At 49.1% G+C, this 25418-nt stretch overlaps 1 protein-coding gene and 1 long non-coding RNA gene across 6 annotated transcripts in view; both read right to left on the bottom strand.

The window, feature by feature from the left end:
• The window catches only part of LOC118230603 (1-phosphatidylinositol 4,5-bisphosphate phosphodiesterase beta-1-like), a 112370-nt gene extending 104847 nt beyond the window's left edge, over positions 1 to 7523 (bottom strand). For 2 of the 5 annotated variants that reach the window (XR_004765887.1, XM_035423747.1), the window contains exons 1-2: positions 7029 to 7523; positions 2412 to 2489 (exon numbers count right to left, since the gene is read on the bottom strand). Coding sequence is in view for 4 of the 5 variants with exons in the window: in XM_035423747.1 (XP_035279638.1) it covers positions 2412 to 2489; positions 7029 to 7127 (177 nt within the window). In the remaining variant the exon portion in view is untranslated. The remainder of the gene's footprint in view (positions 1 to 2411; positions 2490 to 7028) is intronic. The other 3 variants (XM_035423745.1, XM_035423746.1, XM_035423748.1) reach the window with 2 other exon arrangements.
• Positions 7524 to 15042: 7519 nt separating this feature from the next.
• Positions 15043 to 25418, bottom strand: part of LOC118230714 — a 23847-nt gene continuing 13471 nt past the window's right edge. Inside the window, exons 2-3 of the long non-coding RNA XR_004765908.1 lie at positions 16474 to 16619; positions 15043 to 15125 (exon numbers count right to left, since the gene is read on the bottom strand). This is a non-coding gene — a long non-coding RNA (uncharacterized LOC118230714). The remainder of the gene's footprint in view (positions 15126 to 16473; positions 16620 to 25418) is intronic.

Here is a 25418-nt window from a genome sequence, read left to right as displayed (position 1 = left end):
AACCAGCCAATCAGGACTGGCACCACACAAATAACCAGCCAATCAGGACTGGCAGCACGGTCAGAAGTGGCTGCTGCTCGCACTTCATAAATCCTGCGCGTGTGTCTGGGAGATAGAGTGCCTAACAGAGCTGCTTGCGCTCGGACGGGGGGGGGGTGTTGAGCGTGACGAGCAGTCCCCTGCTCCCAGGCCATCCGGACGCGTTTCCTTGGCGATAAAGTCACTCGGCTGTCAGCACCTCCACCTGTCCTGAGGCACAGAGGTGAGCTGCCACATCTCTCACACACACACACACATCTCTCACACACATCTCACACACACATCTCTCACTCACACACACACACACACACCTCTCACACACATCTCTCACTCACACACACACACACATCTCTCACACACATCTCTCACTCACACACACACACACACACACACACACACACACACATCTCTCACACACATCTCTCACTCACACACACACACACACACACATCTCTCACACACATCTCTCACTCACACACACACACACACATCTCTCACTCACACACACACACACACACACATCTCTCACACACATCTCTCACTCACACACACACACACACACACCTCTCACACACATCTCTCACTCACACACACACACACATCTCTCACACACATCTCTCACTCACACACACACACACACACACACACACACACATCTCTCACACACATCTCTCACTCACACACACACACACACACACACATCTCTCACACACCTCTCACTCACACACACACACACATCTCTCACTCACACACACACACACACACCTCTCACACACATCTCTCACTCACACACACACACACACACACATCTCTCACACACATCTCTCACTCACACACACACACACACACATCTCTCACACACCTCTCACTCACACACACACACACATCTCTCACTCACACACACACACACACATCTCTCACACACATCTCTCACTCACACACACACACACACACACACACACACATCTCTCACTCACACACACACACACACACACACACCTCTCACACACATCTCTCACTCACACACACACACACACACATCTCTCACACACACATACACACACATACACACACATCTCTCTCACACATCTCTCACACACACACACATCTCTCACACACACACATACACACACATCTCTCACACACACACACACACACACAAACTCACTCACACACAAGCACGCATGCACGCACACACACACACAAACACACACAGACACACACACAGACAGCATACCCAAATGCTCAGATACAAGACGGAACACACCTAACCGTGATTGTGTGTGAGGAGAGAGAGATAGCATCTACAGCACTTAAACCTCTCTTCTCCTGGGCTTTGAGGAGCAGCTGATAAACAGGATAATGAAGCGGCTTTGGCAGCCATGTTTGATTGGGTCCTGGTTTCTGTGCGGTTCTCTGATGGATGGTGAACACAGGTCTGGCCGCTGAGGGACGGGAGCAGCGCAGCGCATTAGCATGTTAGTTTACCCTCTCCACTGGGAAATAATCGTTTCCACTTTCTTCATACAAGTTAGCATATACCATATAAACCTTTCACTTTGTAAAACATGGTCAGTAGCATTTGGTCTGTTATAGCACACCTGGGCAGTGTTCAGTAAACACGAGTAGGGCATCTCTCATCAACCCACTCAACCCCAGCACATCAACAGCCCCACCGTATCGCAGAGACACAGCTACTCAACCTGCATAACCCACTCAACCCCAGCACTCAACCCCAGCACATCAACAGCCCCACCGTATCGCAGAGATACAGCTACCCAACCTGCATAACCCACTCAACCCCAGCACTCAACCCCAGCACATCAACAGCCCCACCGTATCGCAGAGACACAGCTACCCAACCTGCATAACCCACTCAACCCCAGCTCTTAACCCCAGCACATCAACAGCCCCACCGTATCGCAGAGACACAGCTACCCAACCTGCATAACCCACTCAACCCCAGCACATCGACAGCCCCACTGTATCGCAGAGACACAGCTACCCAACCTGCATTACCCACTCAACCCCAGCACATCAACAGCCCCACTATATCGCAGAGACACAGCTACCCAACCTGCACAACCCACTCAACCCCAGCACTCAGCCCTGGCACATCAACAGGCCAGCCATATAAACAGCATCGGTTTGCATTTCTCATACAAATTACAGACTGCTTCCAAAAGACATTATTTCACGAAACACAAAAGCATTTTTTTTTTTACATGAGCGTATATTTTCTGAGGCATCCTGAATTGTAATTCCCCGGTGCGCGCTCTAGTGATCTGGCTGCTGATTGCAGGGTCCGACTGTTAGAGAGACCTTCCTGCTGAATCCTGATGCGTCCAACACAGACAGCCGGCCAGCCTTACCTTGTTTTGATCGGTCCAGTACAGGAAGTATCCCTGTGGGTCCACTCTTAAGATCACGGGTATCACAGCAGTGGAATCCTGGTGACAGAGAATGAGGTCACTTCCTGTTAAATGAGCCAGTGGACTTGTACCCAAATGTATCTGTGTAGACACACCTGAGTACATGCACCTATAAGTTCTGCACCTTCATAAATAAACAAACAAATGACTTCATATCACTAATCTTTAAATTAATTCTTCAATCTTTACATTATTAGTTTTTGGATAGCACGTTATTTCATACCTGTTCCAACATATCTAGACAATATTATTGTATGTTTTCGAAGTTTGCTAATAATGCTGTTTAGATGGCAATGACCTTTATGTAATGATGACAATTCAACATTGAGAAACCCTGAATAACAATGGCGTTTCATTAACGATGCTACGCTCATAATAACAAGCTTTCAATGGTGATGGCATGTCAATATTTTTAATAATAATAATGTTGCAATTATATCCTCAGTACACAAAAAATAATCTGTATTGGCAGTAATGCCATTTCGCTAATGATTCCATTTCAGTAACACCGGCATTTGGACACTAACGCTGTTCTGGCAATAATGGCATTTCCACAATAACGACATTTCAATGATAACAACATTCCAATGACAAATGGCATTTTGACAATAGCGCCATTTCAATAATGCCTTTCGATGATAATGGCTTTTTGATAATGGCTTTCCTATGATAATGAAGCTTCGATGGCAAGCACCAGGGTCTGCGTTACGACGGCCGAGGTTTAAAGATGCTTTAAAGAGACACTGCACGCATGTAGGGCTCACATTGCCTATGAGTCATGTTTCACCAGAGACATCAGTGTCTGCGTTCATAACGTACACTGATCTGGGACCAGTTTGGGCCTTTAGCTCATAGTGGACAGGGTTAGGAGGCAGACAGCGGAACCCCTGATCCAGGACCAGCTCTCCCACACTGAGACACTGCGTCTGAGGGGCTGGGAGTCACTGTGCCCTTTCCCCACATGGATCTGATATTGACCGTGTTCTATTTCCAACCCACTGACCAGCGTCAGCAAACGGCAAACGGGGTAAAGTGGGGGGGGGGGGGGGGGGTGTGTCAACATGTCACACAAAGATTATCAGGAAGTCACCAGGGACCCAGTAACTGAGGAAGACTGTCACTGAGGAAGACTGTATCTGAAGAAGACTGTCACTGAGGAAGACTGTAACAAAGGAAGACTCTCACTGAGGAAGGCTGTAACTGAGGAACACTGTAACTAAGGAAGTCTGTCACTGAGGAACACTGTAACTAAGAAAGTCTGCCACATCCATTTATGCTTTTTTGCTTCAGTTCATCTCCCCAGTTCTCCCGCTGTGGCTGTGCAGCCAAAAACACAAAGGCTGTAAAAAAATAGTCCTTAATTCACAGTCCAGCCAGCTGTCAGAAATATAAAATTTTACATTGAAATTCTTCCACCCTCCTTTCAACTGCCCTGCAGTGTATTTGCATTGATCTCCCCCCCCCCCTTAAACTAACTGCCCCCCCCACCCCACCCCACCCCTTCACCACAAGAGTTGTCCACTCTCTCTGATCATGCATCTGGCCTGACCGCAGGTAAACCCTATCTCAGCTGGGATCATGGGGCACGATGTCCTGGGGGAAGGACAGGGGCGGAGCTCCCAGTGAGGACGTCATGGTAACGCTCCACAGCAATACGCCAGCCAGTGCGTGTCCGTCAGATCCCGCGCAATAACCAGAGCCTGTGGAATGCTGTCGCCTGCGGCGTCCGGCCAGTTGCCATGGCTACCCCTGCAGGGGGTGGGAAGGGGGCAGGGGGCATTTGTTCCTCCCCAGTAGGGCAGGAGCTGATTAGGACCTTTAGTCGTCCGCAAAGCCAAACATCTTTGGGCCAAACTGTTCAAAAAGCGGAACAAGCCCATTCTGGGCAGCACCCCGCTGCCACCCCCCCCCCCCCCCGCCGAAGCCCCAATCTGAGGTCTCACATGTAATCTGTTTCTACAGCTGAGCTCACGCTGGACAGGGCGCAGCAACAGGGGGGCTGTGCCTCACTGCACACACCGCCGGATTCAAACCTGCAATCTCTCCAGGTCTGGGCACAAGCTGCAGCACACTGCGCCCATTTAAATTCAAACACTCCCTTCCCCTCGGCCAAAAAACACAGAGCAGAGAGTCAGGGGGGAAAATGGAATTCAATGGTGTGTGATACACCTGGCTGGCATCCACCCCCCCCCCCCCCCATGCACATGACAGAACACAGACCTGGCGGGGGGAAATGGAACAGAAAGAAAACTTCAGATGGGTGACAAGCGTGCCACTGGAGAACTGCTGTCTGACAAACACCTGCGCAGGAAAATGATGCCCACCCCCACCCCCAGCTGACTGCTTTAATCGCTGCACACATTGCTGGCTGCGTTATGAGTTTGCACCGCTACAAACCATGTTAGCCTTCTCTCGCCCCAACTGGACCACCCCTATTATTTAGCATTCAACCCTTTCAAAAGACATCTGTGCCTTTTTGAACGAAACCCAAAGAGAGTGCTTAATTTGATGTACAAACCGTTAGAAAATCTGCATCTAATTGGTGCCTCAAAACCTTAAAGAAACAAAATAAAAATTTTAAACCTGCTGCTGTGTGTAAAATGACACTGTATGGGTGTCATGATGGCATCTCTTCAAAGTAACACACAAAAAGCGACCTTTAAAATGGCCCATCAGACTAACAGTGACATGTTCTTTTTATTCATTCATTTCTCTTTCTTTTTTTTACTCTGGCCAGTGAAGTACACTTTACTGAGGTCCTCTTATCTGTAGCACATTGGCCATGGCACCAAAACAGCAAATCACTGTTGATCTCACCATTTTCTCTGTTTTTAAGAATGCATATCTATGATTAAAAATCTCACATCCGCATAATCTGAGCCAGGGAAGAGGGTGTGTTTCTCACTGAACTATTCTGTGTACTTTGTACTGTAACAAAGCGTTTTATTTGGACGCAAATTAATTATTAAGTGTTATTTAGGTTTACGTATTTCGAAAGTTGCTGTGCTGTTCCAAGCATGCGGTTTTTTCAGCAAAGACGGATAATGTATCACTGCATATTTCAATAGATTATGTTACGTTCCTGTAACGTGTATGAAACGTTACAAGACAGGGAATGCCATCATAATGTAGATTAAGTTCGTATTCATTTAATTTAATCTAAGACTTTCCCTCCGCTTCAGGTTTCGCAGAACATATGCTCCAAATACAGGTTCCTCCGTTTACACGAAGCAGCCTGCATGACGGGTGACTGAAATCGGGAATTTGGTTTGGCACAGAACACCTATTAAAAAACACTTGTGATTTATTACTAAACAACTAAACACAACTGAATAAACCGTAATGAAAATGATTATATTTTACAGGGCGCTCCTAGCTCTTAGTTTTTTTTTAATGTCTTTAAGCTAACCTGACAGTCAGCTTTCCACATTCCACAATTCATTTTCTTCAGTCGGTTATTAAAAGCCGTTAGAGCCTCGAGACTATCGAGCGCTGCCAAACGGGCGACCGCGCGACTATGTGCAACGCTTTGAGTCATAAATCTGCAGGAGCAGACATGAGGACAAGTGATTGTCGATAATCAGCAAGTAAATAAATAACGTGTGGATTGCTTTGATATGGAATTTCTCTCAACACTGAAAAATAAGAAGTCGTCTATTTACATTACATTACTTTTATTTAGCAGACGCTTTTATCCAAAGCGACGTACAATTTGTTATGAATACAGTCGTACAGGTGCAGAAAGCCTCTTGACAGAAGTCTCTCCTTTATAAGAGTTACCGAAGATTTACAACATTAACATACATCACTGATACATGTAACGTATTGTATAAAAAGTTTTTAGTCAGCTTGTGAACGTGGGCAAGGCAAACATTGGCGTACACGTATCGAGCGCTTACGAAGCGGGCCTGCACAGACAGTCTGAAGTTGACACTGGACAGGAACACGAAAGTAAAGTCCTATATTTAAATGTCCGGTCGGCTGTGAAGTGTCAGTGGTCCAGCTGGCATATCAGCTGGGAACGTTGCGTGAAGTGGAAGACACCCATAAAACAAATACAATTTGGTAGTCGACCTTTCAGTGTCGCGCGAAGCACTGCATTCCGTTTAAAAATCAATTTTATTTTTCAAACGGTCGGACGCCAGCAAAAGTCAGTATCCCATGTAATATTTTATAACAAAATAAGTCTCTAAACGGTCCAATGCCCACCAGGAATACAGATTAGGATCATGTTTCAAAACAAATTAAATCGTGTGGTTTTTTTTGTTGTTGTTGTTGATCAGTTCTATCGTTTTGCATATTTTCCTATATTTTTTTCCCCAACAAATGAAATAATCTCAAATCACAAAAATGTAAAGCTTTCACTACATGTCTAATGAAACATAGATCAGGACTTTTCGGAAGACCAAATTGTTTTATTTAAATTTATTTCACTGGCGAGTTCTACCTTTGCACGTACCAATTCCGCCGTAACATTTGTTCCTTCTGCAGTTAAAGAGTCTTTTGGGAAAATAAGGAACAATTTTATAAGACGCGTATATCGCTTCTCATACTTACATCATCCCATTTCATGAATTTGCTTCCTTTCCGTAGAGTCTCCGACACTGAGACGGGTTTGAGCTGCAGCGCGTGAACTCCCGGCTGTGCCCCGGCCATTTGCGCCTTCACTCTTCCAAAGCGAGAGCAAAGCACAAATTCGGTTTGCTTTTCTTTAATTCAAAGCCCACAGGAAGCAGTCTCCGCTGTTGTTAATGTTCTTGAGTGAGGCGTTGGGCGAACAGGGAGCGTTGTTTAATGTTGTTAACGCATCATCCCGCATGTGGTCACTGTTACAGCTCTAAAGATTCGGAACCACGGCAGAGAACACGCGACTGGCAGCGAAAGGCAGTTTAGCGTTGCGGTATTGACGGCAGAAGCAGGGGAGCGCGGGGCGAGCGTTTCTCCGCACTGACTCATTGGCTGGGCACTTGAGCGCTCCGCTCGGCGGGAGCCAGCGCCTCCTCGCGTTTAAGGCAACATGCGTCCCGCGCGCTTACACAATTTCAGTCCAGGCGACCGATTACTCACGGTACAATGACAAGTACCGCTGGGGAATATGTGGAAGAGGTTTTTCATAATGTAGTCTGTGCGGCTTCCACAGTAAACAAAAAAGTTTTATTTTGTATTTACTACAGTTCAGAGGTCGCAACATCCCATAAAACATCATTTTTCACAGTGACGTTTTTATCCTTGTAAAATCCACCACCACCATATTTCATTTTTCTTCCAAATTTGGAATCACAAGTTACTGTTGCCATGGCTAACAAATGACTCTTTCCAGAGAAGCATATTATTTACAAAAACCAGGTTCTGAAAAAATCTCTTGTCAGTGAGAAAACGGTTAAATCATGAGTAAAATCTAATAAATCAGAGAGGACATGTGCAGACACATATGCTCATGGCTGGAATACTCCGAGAGTTCCTTTGGTGTTTGAGCCATTTATAAATTGTACAGAAGTCTGTGTCACCAATAGCTTTTCTTTTCTTTTTTATCTACTACTGTTATAGCAATACCCACATGGCCTGTGGCTGAATTCTCCTTTCATGCGCTTTCAAAGCCAGATTCATAATCCAGCCACCTGACTGCAAAATCTGTCATCCTGAGCTTCAGGGAACTGAGCTGAAACCATCCATAATTTAGTTTACTCTGAAATGCCGTTCTGAAGTCCTAGGATCTGGAACCCTAACTGATGGTCAAGGGCGTAGATCTCCGTTCAACTTTTTGGTGTGTGTGGGGGGGGGGGGTATGGTTGGGGGCAACAAACAGGAAATCTGCCCCCCGTTTGTTGCTTTTTAGGGAGGACACTAACAGTACCACCCAGAACAACATTATCATATTTGGGGGGGGAACCCTGTATGCCCCTGCCTGCTTACAAGTCCGCCTTTACAGGTTTGGAGAGAAGGCCACAGCATTGGACTTTCCAGAAGAGAGGAACAGACTGAGGAAACTATATCTTTACTGAAACTGCCCTGCAGCTTGCACGCTAGCAAGTCTCCTTTTTCATGTATTTAGCCGTGCATATTTAGCGCTAGGAGTGCAGGAATGAGTGGAGGGGCTCCGATCCCTCAGGACGGCAGGGTGCTCACAGTGCTGTTTATTTGGTCCCACCGCAGATGCCAGAGGATGACAGCTCTGATCAGGACCATTTCCCCGACCTTCCCCTGGAGGGGCTTCTCTGTACTGTCCCCGGGGCATCCCGCGTGCAGGGGCGCTCTGCAGCGTCCCCGGGGGCGTCCCGTCCTGGTGTTATTCTAACAGCTCTGACAATCACTCTGACCAGCGGTGTGCAGATCTACTCCCTGAGGCCCATCAGAAACGCCGTATCATCGATTCACTTTCCCTCTCAGAAGAGCCCCCGGTTCAGCGCCCCGGCTGGTTTATTTGTAGATTGTAATCACCCCAAACATGCCGAAGAGAAGCCATCGCTGAAACAGAGCTCGAAATCCAGGCGCTGTTTTTGCATGTAGTTGAGCACACGCACGTCTAAAAATAAAACCAGAAATAGGATAAAAGCTTGGGCCTACCGAGCACTTCATACTCTCCTCCTTAAACTGCTGTAAACTGAAATAAATTTGCACAAAACGCAGACAAGCACGAGGCCTTCAATGCCTCGCTGTGATTGTTTTTATTTCTCCACCCTTTCTCAACGACCCATTGTGTATAGGAACTGCAATAATATGTACTAATTATATAATAACAGCACAATCACATTACAACCGATTTGTAAAGTGGCACTTTAATTCCTTTAAAGTGGAATGGCACTTCCAGTTTAAAAGCTATAGTTTGAGATATTAAGGGGTTTCAGTGGAAAGCTGTCTTCAGTCTCGAGCTCTGTGGCTGTTGATTCAGTACTAGGGTGTGACACTTAACCTTTCTACATCATGTTCCCAGGTGCTATGCAAAATATAAACGACAACAATAAAGTTTTACAGGGATGCATAAAATGCCAGTGCAAAAAACATGAGCAAGTCATCCCATTCCTAAGACTACCTGCGGTGCAAACAATATAATGACACCCCTTATTTCTGAAATTCCTTCTGCAAGAAGCGAATCGCAGTGAAAATGTAAAATGCACAGCTTAGCGCCTCTTCGCTCGTTAACGGCGCACAGAGCTGCTCCCCTGCCCCGGTCAAAGCGGCGGTATTTAAAAACGGGACATGCGGCACGGCGGGCTGGAGATGCAGGCACTAACATGAGATAATGCCATTAGAGCCGAAGCTTTAAGCGCTAAATGGAGCGAACCCTCGGGGGAAGCGTCTGTAATGTGCCGGCAGGCGGCCGCGGCAGCTACCGCGTAGCGCGGCGGCGCTCCGTGGATCTAACCACAGCCGGCGTCTGCCGATCGTGCCGGGAAGCACACGCGCTACGCGGCTTCCGCAAATACTGGATCAACTTCCCCCGGTCTCATTTCACAAAATAAATAACATGAAATGAATACCAGATCAGAGATTTTAAAAATTATGCCATTTCCGTGTGGGAAAAAAACGTTCAATTTCGGTTTCGTTATGTCAGTGAGCTAAACATAATTGACGTGCACTGCAGCAAAAAAATATACATAATAAAAACTGCTGATAGCCATTCTAGGCCTTGAATGTTTAAACATAAGATGAATTCTGAAGAAATGGAGAACAATGCAATCACATAAACTTTATGTAAACATCAAAATGTTTTCTGTATTTTATAACCTCCATATCTTCAGAATGTGTGAAAATAAATATATATCTGGAGTCTGAGCTTATTGGTTTATAGTTGAACCACTTTTTATTCCTCAGGGTTTTTCTATTGTCCCAATCTGGAATGGCAATGAAAGCAGGCCCGTCCCCCACCCTGCGAGAGCAAGGACAAGCAGATTCTCCTCTGAAGCTCCCTGCAGACCCCCAGCAGAGCTACACCTGTACCTGCAGACCCCCAGCTGAGCTATACCTGTACCTGCAGACCCCCAGCTGAGCTATACCTGTACCTGCAGACCCCCAGCAGAGCTATACCTGTACCTGCAGACCCCCAGCAGAGCTATACCTGTACCTGTAGACCCCCAGCAGAGCTATACCTGTACCTGTAGACCCCCAGCAGAGCTATACCTGTACCTGCAGACCCCCAGCTGAGCTATACCTGTACATGTAGACCCCCAGCAGAGCTATACCTGTACATGTAGACCCCCAGCAGAGCTATACCTGTACATGTAGACCCCCAGCAGAGCTATACCTGTAGACTCCCAGAAGAGCTATACCTGTACCTGTAGACCCCCAGCAGAGCTATACCTGTACCTGTAGACCCCCAGCAGAGCTATACCTGTACCTGTAGACCCCCAGCAGAGCTATACCTGTACCTGCAGACCCCCAGCTGAGCTGCGCTTTACCTGTAGACACAGCTGGACCCTGGGTCTCCACATGCATGTGAATGGCCCAACACTGCAGAGGAGCTCAGACTCATTCTGCCACCTCAGTAATTACCTGGACACAATGAGCATGTGTGGAAGCTAGGGAGTGGATTTGTGTTCTGTATTTTTAAGTAAATGCCTTTAAATGGTAGATGGAAAAACACTATTATTATTATTATTATATAGCCGATTGACAATAATATGTCCCCCTGTTCCTGGCTGCTGTGTGAAGTTTTGCAGTATTTCATCTTTGGATTGAGTGCACCACCTGCTGGCGACTCACATAATTACATGGAAGTACAGTATTTCACATTCTCTTGGGTAAGATGCCATATACCAACCTTTATGGAGCTGAAGTTCCATAAACTACATGCAACAACAAAATAAACTGACTATAAAACTTCTGCAGAAGCAGTGATTTTACAGAGAAAATGTTTACACTAAAATACATCAGACTGCTTTCCTTTTTCACACTCCTGTGAGGCTACCTCTCCAAATATAAACCTGCCTGAATCTGAGAAAGAGCAGGTGAACAGGTTTGTGTTTTTATGACAGTATTATGACAGGCTGCTACATCTGCTGGAAACACAGAAATATTCAGCCACAAGGTGGCAGCACAGTACCACAGCAGTGAAAAAGGTTATGGGTAGGTCAGCTGTTTCTGCCATGAACATCCTCAGAATGGTCAAGGTGAATAAATGCTGAACACCTTCGCTCGTCTTTGCGTGAAGAAACACTATTTTACGTCAGAGCAAAATTAAGTGACCTCATTCACACCCATTCCCCCTGTTTCTGCTGACTGGTATTCGTTTCCACGGCTCATTTATGAATCCCTTTGAAGATTTTCAGCACCTCCAGACTGGGCTATACATTACTACACTACTGGCGTACTGGCAGGGAAAGCACCCCAGAATAAGAGTAGCATGTCATGTTCAAAAGAAGAAAAAAAGCTGCTTTGGAAGAAGGTTGTAGGTGTAATTAATTACATCTGGTACCTGAGGCTGAACAAACCTGGGGCTTGTGTGAACGGGTGGGGGGGGGGGGGGGGGCACCCCTAGAAGCACGGGGGGGGGGGGGCTTTTATGTATTTATGGAAACCCAAAACCCCCGCACCCCCCTGCACCCCCCCTCCCACCGACCCGCGGAGACCCGCGTCGCCGCCGCACGCTCCAGAGATCAGATGGACCCGAAAACAGCCGCCCTGACCAGAGACCCGCCACAGAGACCCCCCCACAGAGACACAGAGACCCCCCCACAGAGACACAGAGACACAGAGACCCCCCCACAGAGACACAGAGACCCCCCCACAGAGACACAGAGACACAGAGACCCCCCCACAGAGACACAGAGACACAGAGACCCCCCCACAGAGACACAGAGATACAGAGACCCCCCCACAGAGACACAGAGACACAGAGACCCCCCCACAGAGACACAGAGACTCCGCCACAGAGACACAGAGACACAGAGACCCCCCCACAGAGACACAGAGACCCCCCCACAGAGACACAGAGACCCCCCCAGAGACACAGAGACCCACCACAGAGACCCCCCCACAGAGACACAGAGACCCCGCCACAGAGACACAGAGACCCCCCCACAGAGACACAGAGACTGCCACAGAGACACAGAGACACAGAGACCCCCCCCACAGAGACACAGAGACCCCCCCACAGAGACACAGAGACCCCCCCACAGAGACACAGAGACACAGAGACCCCGCTACAGAGACCCCCACACACAAACACACAAACACACACAGAGGCTCACACAGAATCACACACTTATACACACACACACACACACACACATCCCCCTGTGCAGCAGCAGAGTTTGAACTCTTAAACCTTGAGGAGGCCAGCGTTCAGGGGCTCTGAAATGAGAGTAATGAAGTGGCAGCAGTGCGTTATTGACCTGAGGATGTGGTGTTCAGGGGAGTTCCCACATTAAACCTCAAACCCATCACTCCTCCCCAGGGCAGCTTTTCCCTGCACTAATCTAAACCATGTAAGACTCCAGACTCCTGCCTTTTCAGTTTAGAATTTAGCCTGTGCAAAACTCCCATTCAGGTACACACTCTCTAACTCACACTCAGGTACACACTCTCTAACTCACACTGAAGTACACACTCTCTAACTCACACTCAGGTACACACTCTCTAACTCACACTCAGGTACACACTCTCTAACTCACACTCAGGTACACACTCTCTAACCCACACTCACGTACACACTCTCTAACTCACACTCAGGTACACACTCTGTAACTCACACTCAGGGACACACTCTCTAACTCACACTCAGGTACACACTCTCTAACTCACACTCAGGTACACACTCTCTAACCCACACTCACGTACACACTCTCTAACTCACACACAGGTACACACTCTGTAACTCACACTCAGGTACACACTCTCTAACTCACACTCAGGTACACACTCTCTAACTCACACTCAGGTACACACTCTCTAACTCACACTCAGGTACATACTCTCTAACTCACACTCAAGTACACACTCTCTAACTCACACTCAGGTACACACTCTCTAACTCACACTCAGGTACACACTCTCTAACTCACACACAGGTACACACTTCTACATAGCAACATTCATGCTTCAAACAGACAGTTTCCCTGAATGGTTCCTGTGGCAGGCTCAAGGTGAATCTGTACGGTTGGTTCAGACTAAACCCATTCTGTGTTGCTTTTTTAATCATCCAGTCCAGTGATGTATGCCAGATAAAACAACATTGGGCATAAAAGTAGGAAACTGCAATAATGTAAACTAATTTAATGAGAAATGTAATGTGATTAGTCTTTATGTTCCACGCTCCATTGAGGAAACAGGGCTGGTAAGATGTGGATGGAAAGTGCGCGTACTGTACGTGTGATGAGAACATTCGCAGCTCGGGCCGGCGGAGGGAACAGCGGGCGGGGCACAAAGACCCCTGTGTCTCTCATAAGCGCTTTATTTAGAGGGGGGCGTAAAGGTGTGAGGCGGGGGAACAGGGCTCCAGGCCTGTGGATCTTTCCATCAGGGCCCGTAAAAAAAGGAGTCACCTTTCCCAGGACCGTGCTCCAAAAAGACGGGAAGGTAAAAAAAAAAAAAAAACGGTAAAAAGAAAAAAGCAGTTTGAAAATAAGCATGCATTTTCAATTATCCCTCCATTTCGCTCGGATGTCCCAACTTTCCGCCAGAAACATCCTCAGGTTCCGTCCTTCCCCCGTTTCCATGGAAACGACTGACAGGAACGAAACAGCCTAATCGGTCTCGGGTCAGGTAGACTTCTGCCAAACACACATATACACACACGCAAGCACACACACAAGTATAGAAACATGCAAGCACACACACACACGCACGCGCACACGGACGCGCGCACACATTCTCACAGACACACGCGCACACACATGCACGCACGCACACACATAAACACACACACACACACATGCTTAAACATCTTCTTTTCATCTGAGTCCCACAGACAGGACGGACTACCGTAAAAAAAACTCCTCAGAGAGAGAGAAGGGTGGGAGAGACCCAGTGTAACACTGCACACAGGCAGCACAGCACAGCACAGCCAGACCCAGCGTAACACTGAACACAGGCAGCACAGCACAGCACAGAACAGCCAGACCCAGCGTAACACTGCACACAGGCAGCACAGCACAGCACAGCCAGACCCAGCGTAACACTGAACACAGGCAGCACAGCACAGCCATACCCAGAGTAACACTGAACACAGGCAGCACAGCACAGCCAGACCCAGCGTAACACTGAACACAGACAGCACAGCACAGCACAGCCAGACGCGGCATAACACTGAACACAGGCAGCACAGCACAGCCAGACCCAGCGTAACACTGAACACAGGCAGCACAGCACAGCCAGACCCAGCGTAACACTGAACAAAGGCAGCACAGCACAGCCAGACCCAGAGTAACACTGAACACAGGCAGCACAGCACAGCCAGACCCAGTGTAACACTGAACACAGGCAGCACATCTGAGCCATGCAGAGAGACAGAGAAACACTCTACTCTCCAGAGGGAGGCAGTGTTAGAAACACTCACCACTCAACACTAAACACAAATAAACACACATCTATAAGTCTCACACTCTTATTAGAAATGATTTATTCCACACGGGCTGTGTGCCAAGATCATCGTCCTTTTTCCCCTCAGTAGCAGATTTTCCTCTTCACTGTTCAGGTACACAGAGAGGCCTCCCTTTCCTAAAACACATGCAGGCTCTTCCACATGTTCAGACAGGACTCACCACTGTACCGTGTCTCAGTGCACTGCGAAGCGTAAGTCTGGACAAAACCATATAATCTAATGCTATTTACAGAGTTTCCTAACTCAGTGTCACCGGTGTTGGGAAAAGATGATGGCTCAATACGGCTGGAAACGTGGGGCGGGCGGTGAAGCAGGGTTATGACTTTAATACACACCTTTTGGTTTTAAAACATAACATTGGGTTGCATCAGCTGGTCCAGAAACACTCATTTTCACATCCGCCCTGGGAAAGACTCTGGCTGGAAACGGGCGGGGCGGGAGCGTGTGTAATTTACCTGCGCTGGCCGTCATTAAGGATCCTGACAGGCGGAATGCGCGCGGGTCTCACCTGGGGACGCGCGAGGCCCCTCATTACGCCTCCGATGGAATCTGTGCGTCAGAGCGCAGGGGCCGGACAGCTGGAGCCGCCAGACCTCACCTTAAAAACCCAGCGGCGCTCACATCTGTCCCTCTGAGCGCTGTATCTGTCCCTCTGAGCTCTGAGCTCTGAGCGCTGTATCTGTCCCTCTGTGTCTGTTATCTCAGGCAGGGGAGAGCGAGGCATGCTGGGAGAGGTGCAGGGGCGAGCGAGGCATGCTGGGAGAGGTGCAGGGGAGAGCGAGGCATGCTGGGAGAGGTGCAGGGGAGAGCGAGGCATGCTGGGAGAGGTGACAGGGCTGTGCTGGGATCTGAAAGGGCTCTTTATGCAGCTCGAACCCGCACTGGAACATGGGCTGTGGGACCGGCCTTCATTAGCACCCGCTCTTTGTCTGAAGCTTGTTATTTTTCGGGGTGGGGGGGGTATCAGGGAAACCCCCTTTTTCCAAACCAAAAGTACAGTACGTACAGCGTCTGAACGAGCGGCTGGAAATCTCCACGGTAACATAAAGCAGTCGGGGAGGAAGAGGGGAGAGATGGGACAAAATGGCCCAGAAGACAAATGGACAGAGCCTGTTAACTAAAGCACAACTCACTAAATCATAGAACCAAACACAACGATGTGTCACAAGGTCTCAGCACCGCTTAATCAGATGTTACAGTCAGGTGACACTGTGTGCCTCCATGTTCATATGGCTGTTAAAATATCCCATTTAACGCGGGTTTCATTCTGAATCAGCTCAATGAAATGCTCATTCATCAGCGTGGATCCCCGGGCTAATGTTTCAGGATAAAAGCAGCTCTCCAGTGATTGGCCACAGGATCACTTCAATCACAGAAATTCATTTCAGGACAGAAATGTTCCCTTCCACAAATGAAAAAGACAAGGCATTGCGTTGTCACGGCAATAGATGCACAGTATTTTACCTGGGTGAGTCATCCAGCTGGCATGGTCAATGGCGTGAGAGTCAGCCTGTGACATCATCATTATGCTCCTGGACCAGTGCAGCAGTAGTGAAGAGGTCCCCAGGGGTGGTGACATCATCGCGTCAGGGGCCAATAGCGGCCAGCTCCTGGAGAGAGAGAGAGCCGCCCATTACAGTGAGCAGTGAATAGGTCCCGCCCACCCCGCCTCAGGCACCGGGATTCACAGAGCCAGGTAAACTGGGGAAAGGTTAGGGGGACGGACAGGGACACCTCAAGTCCGATTAAACATGCAAACGAGCCGGCTTCCCCCCTTAGCCCCTTCAGAGTAATATCTACACAGCTCTTCACACAGTGAAAAAAAACAGCAATCAGCCGCAGCTCAGCTGGCATTGCTAGGGCAGGGTGTCCCTGCAGCAGCGCTTCATAAAACATTTTAATCTCAGAGGATCGCGAGGGCACTGCCACTGCATTAATGTTGTTGTTTTTTTTAACTTGGACATTTCAAATCAATATAGTTTGGCCTGACATTAGAATAACAGAAAGAAAACAGATGTTCAGGTAATGTCTATGCTCTGCTTCCTTCAGAATCACTGCCTTTCAAAGTGGTCCAACAACAACGTGATTTACTGCCCTGAAATATTCCTGTATACTCTTACTGAGAGACCTGGAGACCTACATAGTGCATGAACTCAGTTCTGTAGCTATGGTAACACAAGTTAACTATGACTTACAAATAAATACAAGTCCTTTTTCTTTGTAGTGTGTTAAGTGTGCCTGTTTGTGAGGGAAAAACTAAAGCATGAATGTAATTATGTAATTACATCAAAGGGGAGAACCAATGTGGCCTGAATCCAAGCCAGTGTTACCTGTCTCTATTTCCATGACAACAGTTTAATTTACTCACACGTGTACGCGTTCCATAGTAACTCTACATCAGCGCAGTGCTGAAAGACAGAGGGAGACGCTTGCACTAATCTGCTCATCTTGTTCGGTTTTATCTCCCTTCAGCAAATATTGAGGGCCAAAATTATATTATCATTGTTTTTATTATTAAGAATATTAACCCTTTAAAGTGTGACATCACAAACGTGTGATTGGAATGTTCTTAGCTGACCATTCTAATGCTGATGTCACAATCAGTGCTGGAGACTGAAAGCAGTGGAGTTCTAGAACGCGGATTTAGAATTTTGAAAAAACATCCCAAAAAAACCTACTCTTCAAAGGGTTAATGCCTGTTTTTTTGGGCCCCTTCTCTCTGAGCAGAACGCTCCTGCGTCTCTCTCTCGGTTTCGTAGATGGCGCCCTTCGCACACGCTCAGTGAGATCACAGCAGCCTCGGTGGAGCTCTGGCCAGTTTGGGGGTGTGGATGTTAAAAATAGAGGCTGCGGAGGACCCACAGCGTGACTCCAGAAACAGGGCTTATGTCTGGCTCTGATGCTTTACAGGCAGCGGCCTCTCCAGAAGAAAAGAACACTGCACTTTCCCCTCAGCAATTTGACAGCACCTTTTTCCAGAAGCTTCCAAAGAGGGACCGGAGAAACAGCCTGTGCATCGGTGGGACGCTGAGTGGCTGTTACATACGATACACATCACAGTATCAGCTCCTGTAGCTGATGTTACCGTGGTTTCCACCATCCCATAATGAGAGAAGACACATCCTCGGCAGGCCTGTTTATTCAGAGCTCTTGGCACACTGGCAAACCCCCCACCACGTCAGTGTTGCAGAATTTCTATTAGTGCACACCATATGGTCACATGTCTAAAGTCCTGTTCCCATTGGCAGCTGGCACAAAGCTGCCACTCAGCCATTGGCTGGGCCTACATACAGCCTTGATGCCGGCCCAGCCGAGACTGTGACCAGGAAAGCCTATGAGTACATCAGCTTGACCTCTGGAGAGTTTTTCAGACTTGTGTCCTGCGTGCAGCCATGCCCTATAGCCACAGAGTGAGACTGTACCCGCTGGAGTTGTGTGTCCTGCATGCAGTCATGCCCTATAGCCACAGAGTGAGACTGTACCAGCTGGAGTTGTGTGTCCTGCGTGCAGCCATGCCCTATAGCCACAGTGAGGCTGTACCAGCTGGAGTTGTGTGACTGCTGATGCACCAGGTGTTACCAAGGCCTAGGTGAGCAAGGCCGCTACAGCTAGCTACTGTAATAGAAAGGGTGTGAGAGCTTTTATCCAGCTTTAATCCAGCAGGGGACATGTTAGTGCATACAGAGCAGCTCAGAAAGCTCAGAAACTCAGTATTTTGGGCCTTGAATGTGTGGTCCCCCTAATTATCACTGGTACAGACCTTTTAATTAGGAGGTTGGCAGTTCTCACGTGTTAACGATTACCACAGATAAACAGTAAAGGTTCAGCCACTGCTCACATCTCTCTACTTTTCTTCTTCTCTATTTTTTACCTTGCTTCTTTTTACATGGCTGCTAACATCATGTCCATCGCGACTGCATCCTGGCTGCATCACTACTGACTGGTATCCACCAGCTCTGAGGCAGTTTCCATTTTACCCACTGATCATTTTTACATCTGCACATTTTTATGGAGGCAGGCCTACGCTTGGTGTCCTGCTTTAAGGATTATATAGATGATAAATGTATGGCAGTCTATATGGGCCATTTTTACCGTCAGTTAACAAACGTACAAAGGACTATAAGAATATGTTTTTGCCCCAGGAGATTTACCTTTCCATCTGCGACTGGAATAACCTTAAAGAAACGGCTTCTTGGGGCCGGACCCCTGGTGTGGAGCTGTGTGCTTACAGCGAACGCTGCAAGAGTAAATGGAGCTGCATGATAAGTACACAGGTGGCATAAGGTAAACCTCCTCTACTACACTGCACTGTGTATGGTACTTTCCATCTTTTCTGTGGTGATTTTATAGTGCAACACACCAGATTCTGATAAACGTGTGTCATAATAAAGAGAATACTGAGCTTGGATGAGAGCCGATTCTGGAAATTAAAACAGGCTGATTAAATCAAGCAGAGTGAACACATTTACACAGACTGCAGCCCGTGACCCCTCCAGGCAAACGCAGCATTACTACACAGGCCCATGCAAACAGCTGCATGGGAGTCTATTCAGTAAGAGAGGCTTTAAAATATTCAGTCAAATGAAGAGGAGGGTGCCATGGTAACTATGGAGGACGCTACAGTAAATATGGAGGGGTAAACACCTGTAGGGCAAGGGGTCCAGACACAAACTGAAGAGGAGGGAACGCGCTCGCCGATCGCAGCCCAACGCAGTGAGAGAGGGAGGGATTATGGGGGAGCGACGCACGGCCGTGACAAACGCACACAACGGCTGTCCTGTGGCCTAACAGCAGCAGGACTCTTCCAAAGGGCCTCACGCTCGCTTCCAAAGGCACATTTTAGGGACGAGCTGGCAGGAGTGATGCCCCCCGCTCGCGGGTGTGTTCCAGCCGAACCCACAGCCGAACCCGCAGCCAGACCCTCGGCCCGTCCCGCTCTCAAAGCTCAGGGGTTTTAACCGCAGAACGGCCTCTCGCTGTTACACAGGCGCTCACGCGCTAACACACACACTCCGGGACAGCAGAGGCTGGGAGGCTGGAAACACAAGGAGTTACCCAAATATCTTTAAATGGGAGCGTTTACCACAGTTCCTCCAGACGGTAAAGAGGCCTTCCTTTGTACTTCCCCAAAATAACACGAGAAAGCTTAAGAAAATATAAGCAGGAACCTGAACTGGACGGTTAAATTCTGCTGGTGACAAATTTGTAAATTAATCTTTTGTTCTATTTATTTTCCGACACAAAACGTAGTCCATTGACAATCGGTGGTAAATGCAAACCTGTAAGAGTTTACAAAGGTTGTTTGTATTGAGCGCTCATACAATAATCAGGGCTGGAAAGTCTTACTGCTATAAAATAAACACTTGCACTTTCGATAAGCACCAAGCAAAAAGACTGCATATGTCATGTGTGCTTGCCTGTGTGTCTGTGTATCACTGTGAAAATGTGTAGGAGGGTGTGTTCGCTTCCACAGGACAAGGTTAGGGTTTTTTCTGTATCTTACCAAGCACATGTTTGTCTGTGTTAGTGCGTGTGTGCGTGTGTATGCGCGCTTGTGTGTCTGTGTTAGTGCGCGTCTACTCCCACGTGCATGCATGCGTTAGTGTGTGTGTGTGTGCGGCCGTGTGTGTATGCGTGTCTGTGTGTGTTTTACTCCATCATGTGTGCAGTGATGTCACGGGCCCAGCTGGTCCTGCATTTGCTCTGAGAGCAGTGCAGCAGTTAGCCACATCAGTGCGGGGCTGATGGAGGGTTTGCAGCGCAGTAATGACAGGGGACCAGCGCAGTCCCGCGCTGCACATGCACACACGCAGCTCTCCTGCGTCAGACAGACGCATAAATACCAACACGCCGCAGCGCGTGTCACACGCAGGCTTCTGCACAAGAAGTACTCTACATTTAATTAAAAACGACCTAAATCCTGGCCCAAAATTATAACTAGGCAGCTTTAATCTCACTCATAAAACAACACGTGCAAAAGATGTGAAACTTCAAGGCTACAGTGTGGACCAACCGTGCTGCCCTAAAAGTGTTTTTGACCCTTTTGAAGAGTAGGTTGTTTTTTTTAGAATGTTTTCTCAAAATTCTAAGTCAGTGTTCTAGAACTCCACTGCTTTCAGTTAACAGCAGTGATTGTGACATCAGCATTAGAATGTTGAGTTAAGAACACTCTAATCCCATATTTGTGACCTCACAACTCAAAGGGTTAAGAACAGACAGTTTTAAAACTGAAAATGTAATCACGTTTGAATGTTACTCAGTAACCTGCAGTAGCTCCCTTCGGAGGCCATGTTGTCTGTAATAAATCCCTGTGAAATGACACAGGCAGTACGGGCTGTACTAATAGGAAAGGACAGAGGTAAATAAGGACCTGGCCTGCACACTTCAGTGGCATAGACTGTTTCTGGGGGGGGGGGGGCATTGGGGCACTGGTCATGCAGGTGGGATGGGTGGGGGGGGTAGGTGGGAATCAGTGGAAATTTCGGAGCTGTCATAACCCCCTCAGGGACTCCTGTCGCCTCCAATTTTGGGCGGGGGCTGTTAGCGGGTTTTTCCCCGCGGGCTGCCAGGACCGAGTGAGCTGGAGCGGCGGCCTCCGGGAGTGTGGAGTAATTATCCCTCCGCCCCGCCCGCCGCCGACCTTTCACCTCTTCCCGCCAACGTAAACTAATTACGCCAGCAGCCTGGGCGCTGGCCCCCGCCACCCTAATCTGCGTGAGCTGATCCGGGCCCCCCCGACCCCGGGCCCCCCATTATCTCACGGCTGGCGGAAGCGTCTCGATGTGAGTGAGCGCGCGGAGGGGAGCGGCCGCGGGGGGAGAGGTCAACCGGGGGAGAGGTCAGCCGGGACGCTCCGCTGAGCCGCGCTGCTCTTCCGCTGAAACGCGGCGGACGAGCCCCATTAACCACTGCCACTGAGCAGCATCACAGCCGCCAGAACACATCCTGCAGGGAGAGCAGCCACTGAGCAGCATCACAGCCCTCAGAACACATCCTGCAGGGAGAGCAGCCACTGAGCAGCATCACAGCCCTCAGAACACATCCTGCAGGGAGAGCAGCCACTGAGCAGCATCACAGCCCTCAGAACACATCCTGCAGGGAGAGCAGCCACTGAGCAGCATCACAGCCCTCAGAACACATCCTGCAGGGAGAGCAGCCACTGAGCAGCATCACAGCCGCCAGAACACATCCTGCAGGGAGAGCAGCCACTGAGCAGCATCACAGCCCTCAGAACACATCCTGCAGGGAGAGCTGCCACTGCAGCTACAGCTGGGAGAGAGGAGAAGCTCCAACACACACACCACACACTATACACACACACACACACACAGTATACATGCACACACACACACGGAATGTAAAACAAGCACGTCTCTCTCGCATATTCCAGCTGTTATCTTCAGCACCACAAACAGGGCCGCGTGTGGCTCTGCCCAGCGACCCACACAGAAGAGACGCAGTAACCACACTTCACCACTAGGGGAGCTGATGGTGGCAGTCTGCAGCTCTATATGACGGCACCTGTCTGTTCTTTACTGTGTGCCAAACAGGACTGCCCAGAGCCAGATACCAGCCTGAGTACGACCCAAATCTAACCCCCAAAGCTGTCTCATTATCACAAACGCACAAGCTATGTAATTATCAACACCTTCAGAGCTAACGTGTGTATTCCACAAACTGTAGATACATGCTAAAATGTTGTAACTGTTAATGTAAGCCAGGCTGCATACAGATAAAAGGATCTGGACTGATTGCACAGTGTATAACACAAACTGGCCAATGGGAGTGAGGCAGCTGCGCTGACCATCCATAGGGGAACATCTTGATTGACAGCGCACGGTAGCTCCACCCACAGCAGTGGTTGACGAGACCCGTGGTCCAATAGGGCGAGGCTATTCCAGTCAAAACCCCAATGAAAATGAGCACTGCGAGACAGGCGGTTTTAAACACTACGGACGTGGGTGTTTAAAGGAGGCAGTTCAGCTTTCTGGCAGTGGAGGGGACTCAGCGGGTTTCTTTTTAACTGTGTGGGGGCCCGGGCGGGGCGGGGCAGGGCCGGGGAGGGCGGGGCAGGGCCGGGGAGGGCAGCGAGGCTGGCAGGAGCAGATTTACACAGAGGTTGTGCAACTCCAGACCACCGCAAGTCAGGACCTGACTATGATGGATGGCTGAGGCCGAGCAAACAGCTGTAATTTATATATTTATTTGTGCACTTATTTATAAAAGCTCAGGACCACTGGTAGGAGATTTGCCCTGTGAGGAGTGCGTTTGAGTGGGGAAGGCTCTGCATGCGCTCTCTCTCTCTCTCTCTCAGGCTCTGCATGCGCTCTCTCTCTCTCTCTCTCTCTCCTGCTGGTGCATTTCTGCAGTTTTTCTGCGGGTGCATTTCTGCAGTTTTTTCTGCGGGTGCATTTCTGCAGTTTTTCTGTGGGTGCATTTCTGCAGTTTTTTCTGCGGGTGCATTTCTGCAGCTTTGCACTGGTGCATTTCTGCAGTCTCTGCACTGATGCATTTCTGCAGGCTTTGCGCTGATGCATTTCTGCAGGCTTTTTCACTGGTGTATTTCTGCAGGCTTGGTGCTGGTGCATTTCTGCAGGCTTTTGTGCTGGTGCATTTCTGCAGGCTTTTGTGCTGGTGCATTTGTGCAGGCGCTGGTGCATTTGTGCAGGCGCTGATGCATTTCTGCAGGTGCTGGTGCATTTCTGCAGGCGCTGGTGCATTTCTGCAGGCGCGGGTGCATTTCTGCAAGCGCTGGTGCATTTCTGCAGGCGCTGATGCATTTCTGCAGGCGCGGGTGCATTTGTACAGGCGCTGGTGCATTTCTGCAGGCGCTGATGCATTTCTGCAGGCGCGGGTGCATTTCTGCAAGCGCTGGTGCATTTGAGCGAGCAGCAGCGGTGTTCCCTCCCGCGTGGCACACAAGTCCACCGCCACTCAACCGCCACTCCGCTCCCCGCTCATTTAAAGGCCCGGGTCGTGCCAGCGCCCGGTCCAGAATATCCTGCTAATGTAGCACAAGCATACTGATCCAAAAACGCGCCAGCGACCGCAGCCACAGCGCTGCATGCCGGACCCACTCTCTCAGCCTCCGTCTCTGCAAAACAGCTCAGAACCCCGAGATCCAAGGACGCAGCTGGAAGCTAGTCAATAACGGCCATTAGCCTTGGAGTCATTTCCACATTTTTTGCTTTTTTTTGACATTTTTTCTAGTATTTTCTTTTTTTTTTTCCACCACAAAAACTGCTTTTCACATAAAATAAAACGCAGTAAATCTCCACTTTCAACTGGTTTGATTGGTGATGTCTCAAAATCAGCAGAAGAATAGGAGCATACATTTGTGTTGTCTGAATAACAGCGGTGGATGCAGCGGGCTGCAAATCAGGGCGGGTGTCCTTGCAGGGTTAAAGATGCCATTACCAGCTGCAGAAGGGTCTCCGTGGTCCCTGCTGCCCACTGTTCCGGCGGAGCGGGGCTCGGAAGACTTTCAGCTCTTTCACACGGTGAGCCGAGGGCGTCACGAACCTGTCTGGACCGTTTCACACACAGATCTACTTCTCATCTTCTTTAAGACGACCGTTTTCTCGGGTGGAAGAAGCTCAGCTCTGGCGCACGTCTTTAACGAGGGCCATGACAGACAGGCAGAGGTCTGTACGGCCATCAGAACCCTGGGGTTCTAACAAAGTTACCGAGAAGCAACCAAGAAGGGAGCAGGCGATACCGTATCACCACAGGGGTTCTGAAGCTGGAGCGTAAGAAACCGGGAGGAGACAGAGCTGATGAACGCGTCCGCGCTGCCGCCAGCAGTTTATCACGGCTGGCCGTGAGCGTGGAAACACATGATGGTGTTTTTGCGGGCGGGAGAAAGCAGGTGTTGGCTCTGGACGGGGCGACGGAGCGCGTGCGAGAATCTGTGACACGGCTGCTGGAATCACCGCCGGAAACGCGCAGGTGTGCGCTAGAACAGCGCCCGGCCGCGCGGGCGCCCGGGTGAGCCAGCGACGGGCCTTCTGGACGAGCGAGCAGAGGGCTAACAGAGGGGGCAGAGCCGAGGGGCCTGCCTCACAGAGCAGCCCAGTCCTCCAGCACCCTGTCCACTGATCTGAAACGACCGGCCTACTGCTCATGTACGTGAGAACAGACGTGGGGAAGACGACTGCAAAGACAGGATTCAAGCATCCTTAAACTAATGCTAATGCTAACGGGATACAACTGAGCCAGGTGACTTAGCACCATGTCAAAGATTCAGGGACATCTGGAGGTGGGGCTGGAAGCTTTTCATACTGTTCCCATGGCGATAGGTTCCCATGGCTTCCCAAGGTGGGGGAGGGGAAGAGGGGGCATGGGGTCCCAGCTCTCTAGGATGGAATGCTCTGGGCAGGTCAGTACAACTGTAAATAAAAACCGGAAAA

This window comes from Anguilla anguilla, chromosome 6 (genome assembly GCF_013347855.1).
Source record: "Anguilla anguilla isolate fAngAng1 chromosome 6, fAngAng1.pri, whole genome shotgun sequence".
Taxonomy (NCBI): Eukaryota; Metazoa; Chordata; class Actinopteri; order Anguilliformes; family Anguillidae; genus Anguilla; species Anguilla anguilla.
The sequence above is the reverse complement of the archived record's forward strand: the minus strand, read 5'-3'. Positions and strand labels throughout refer to the sequence as shown.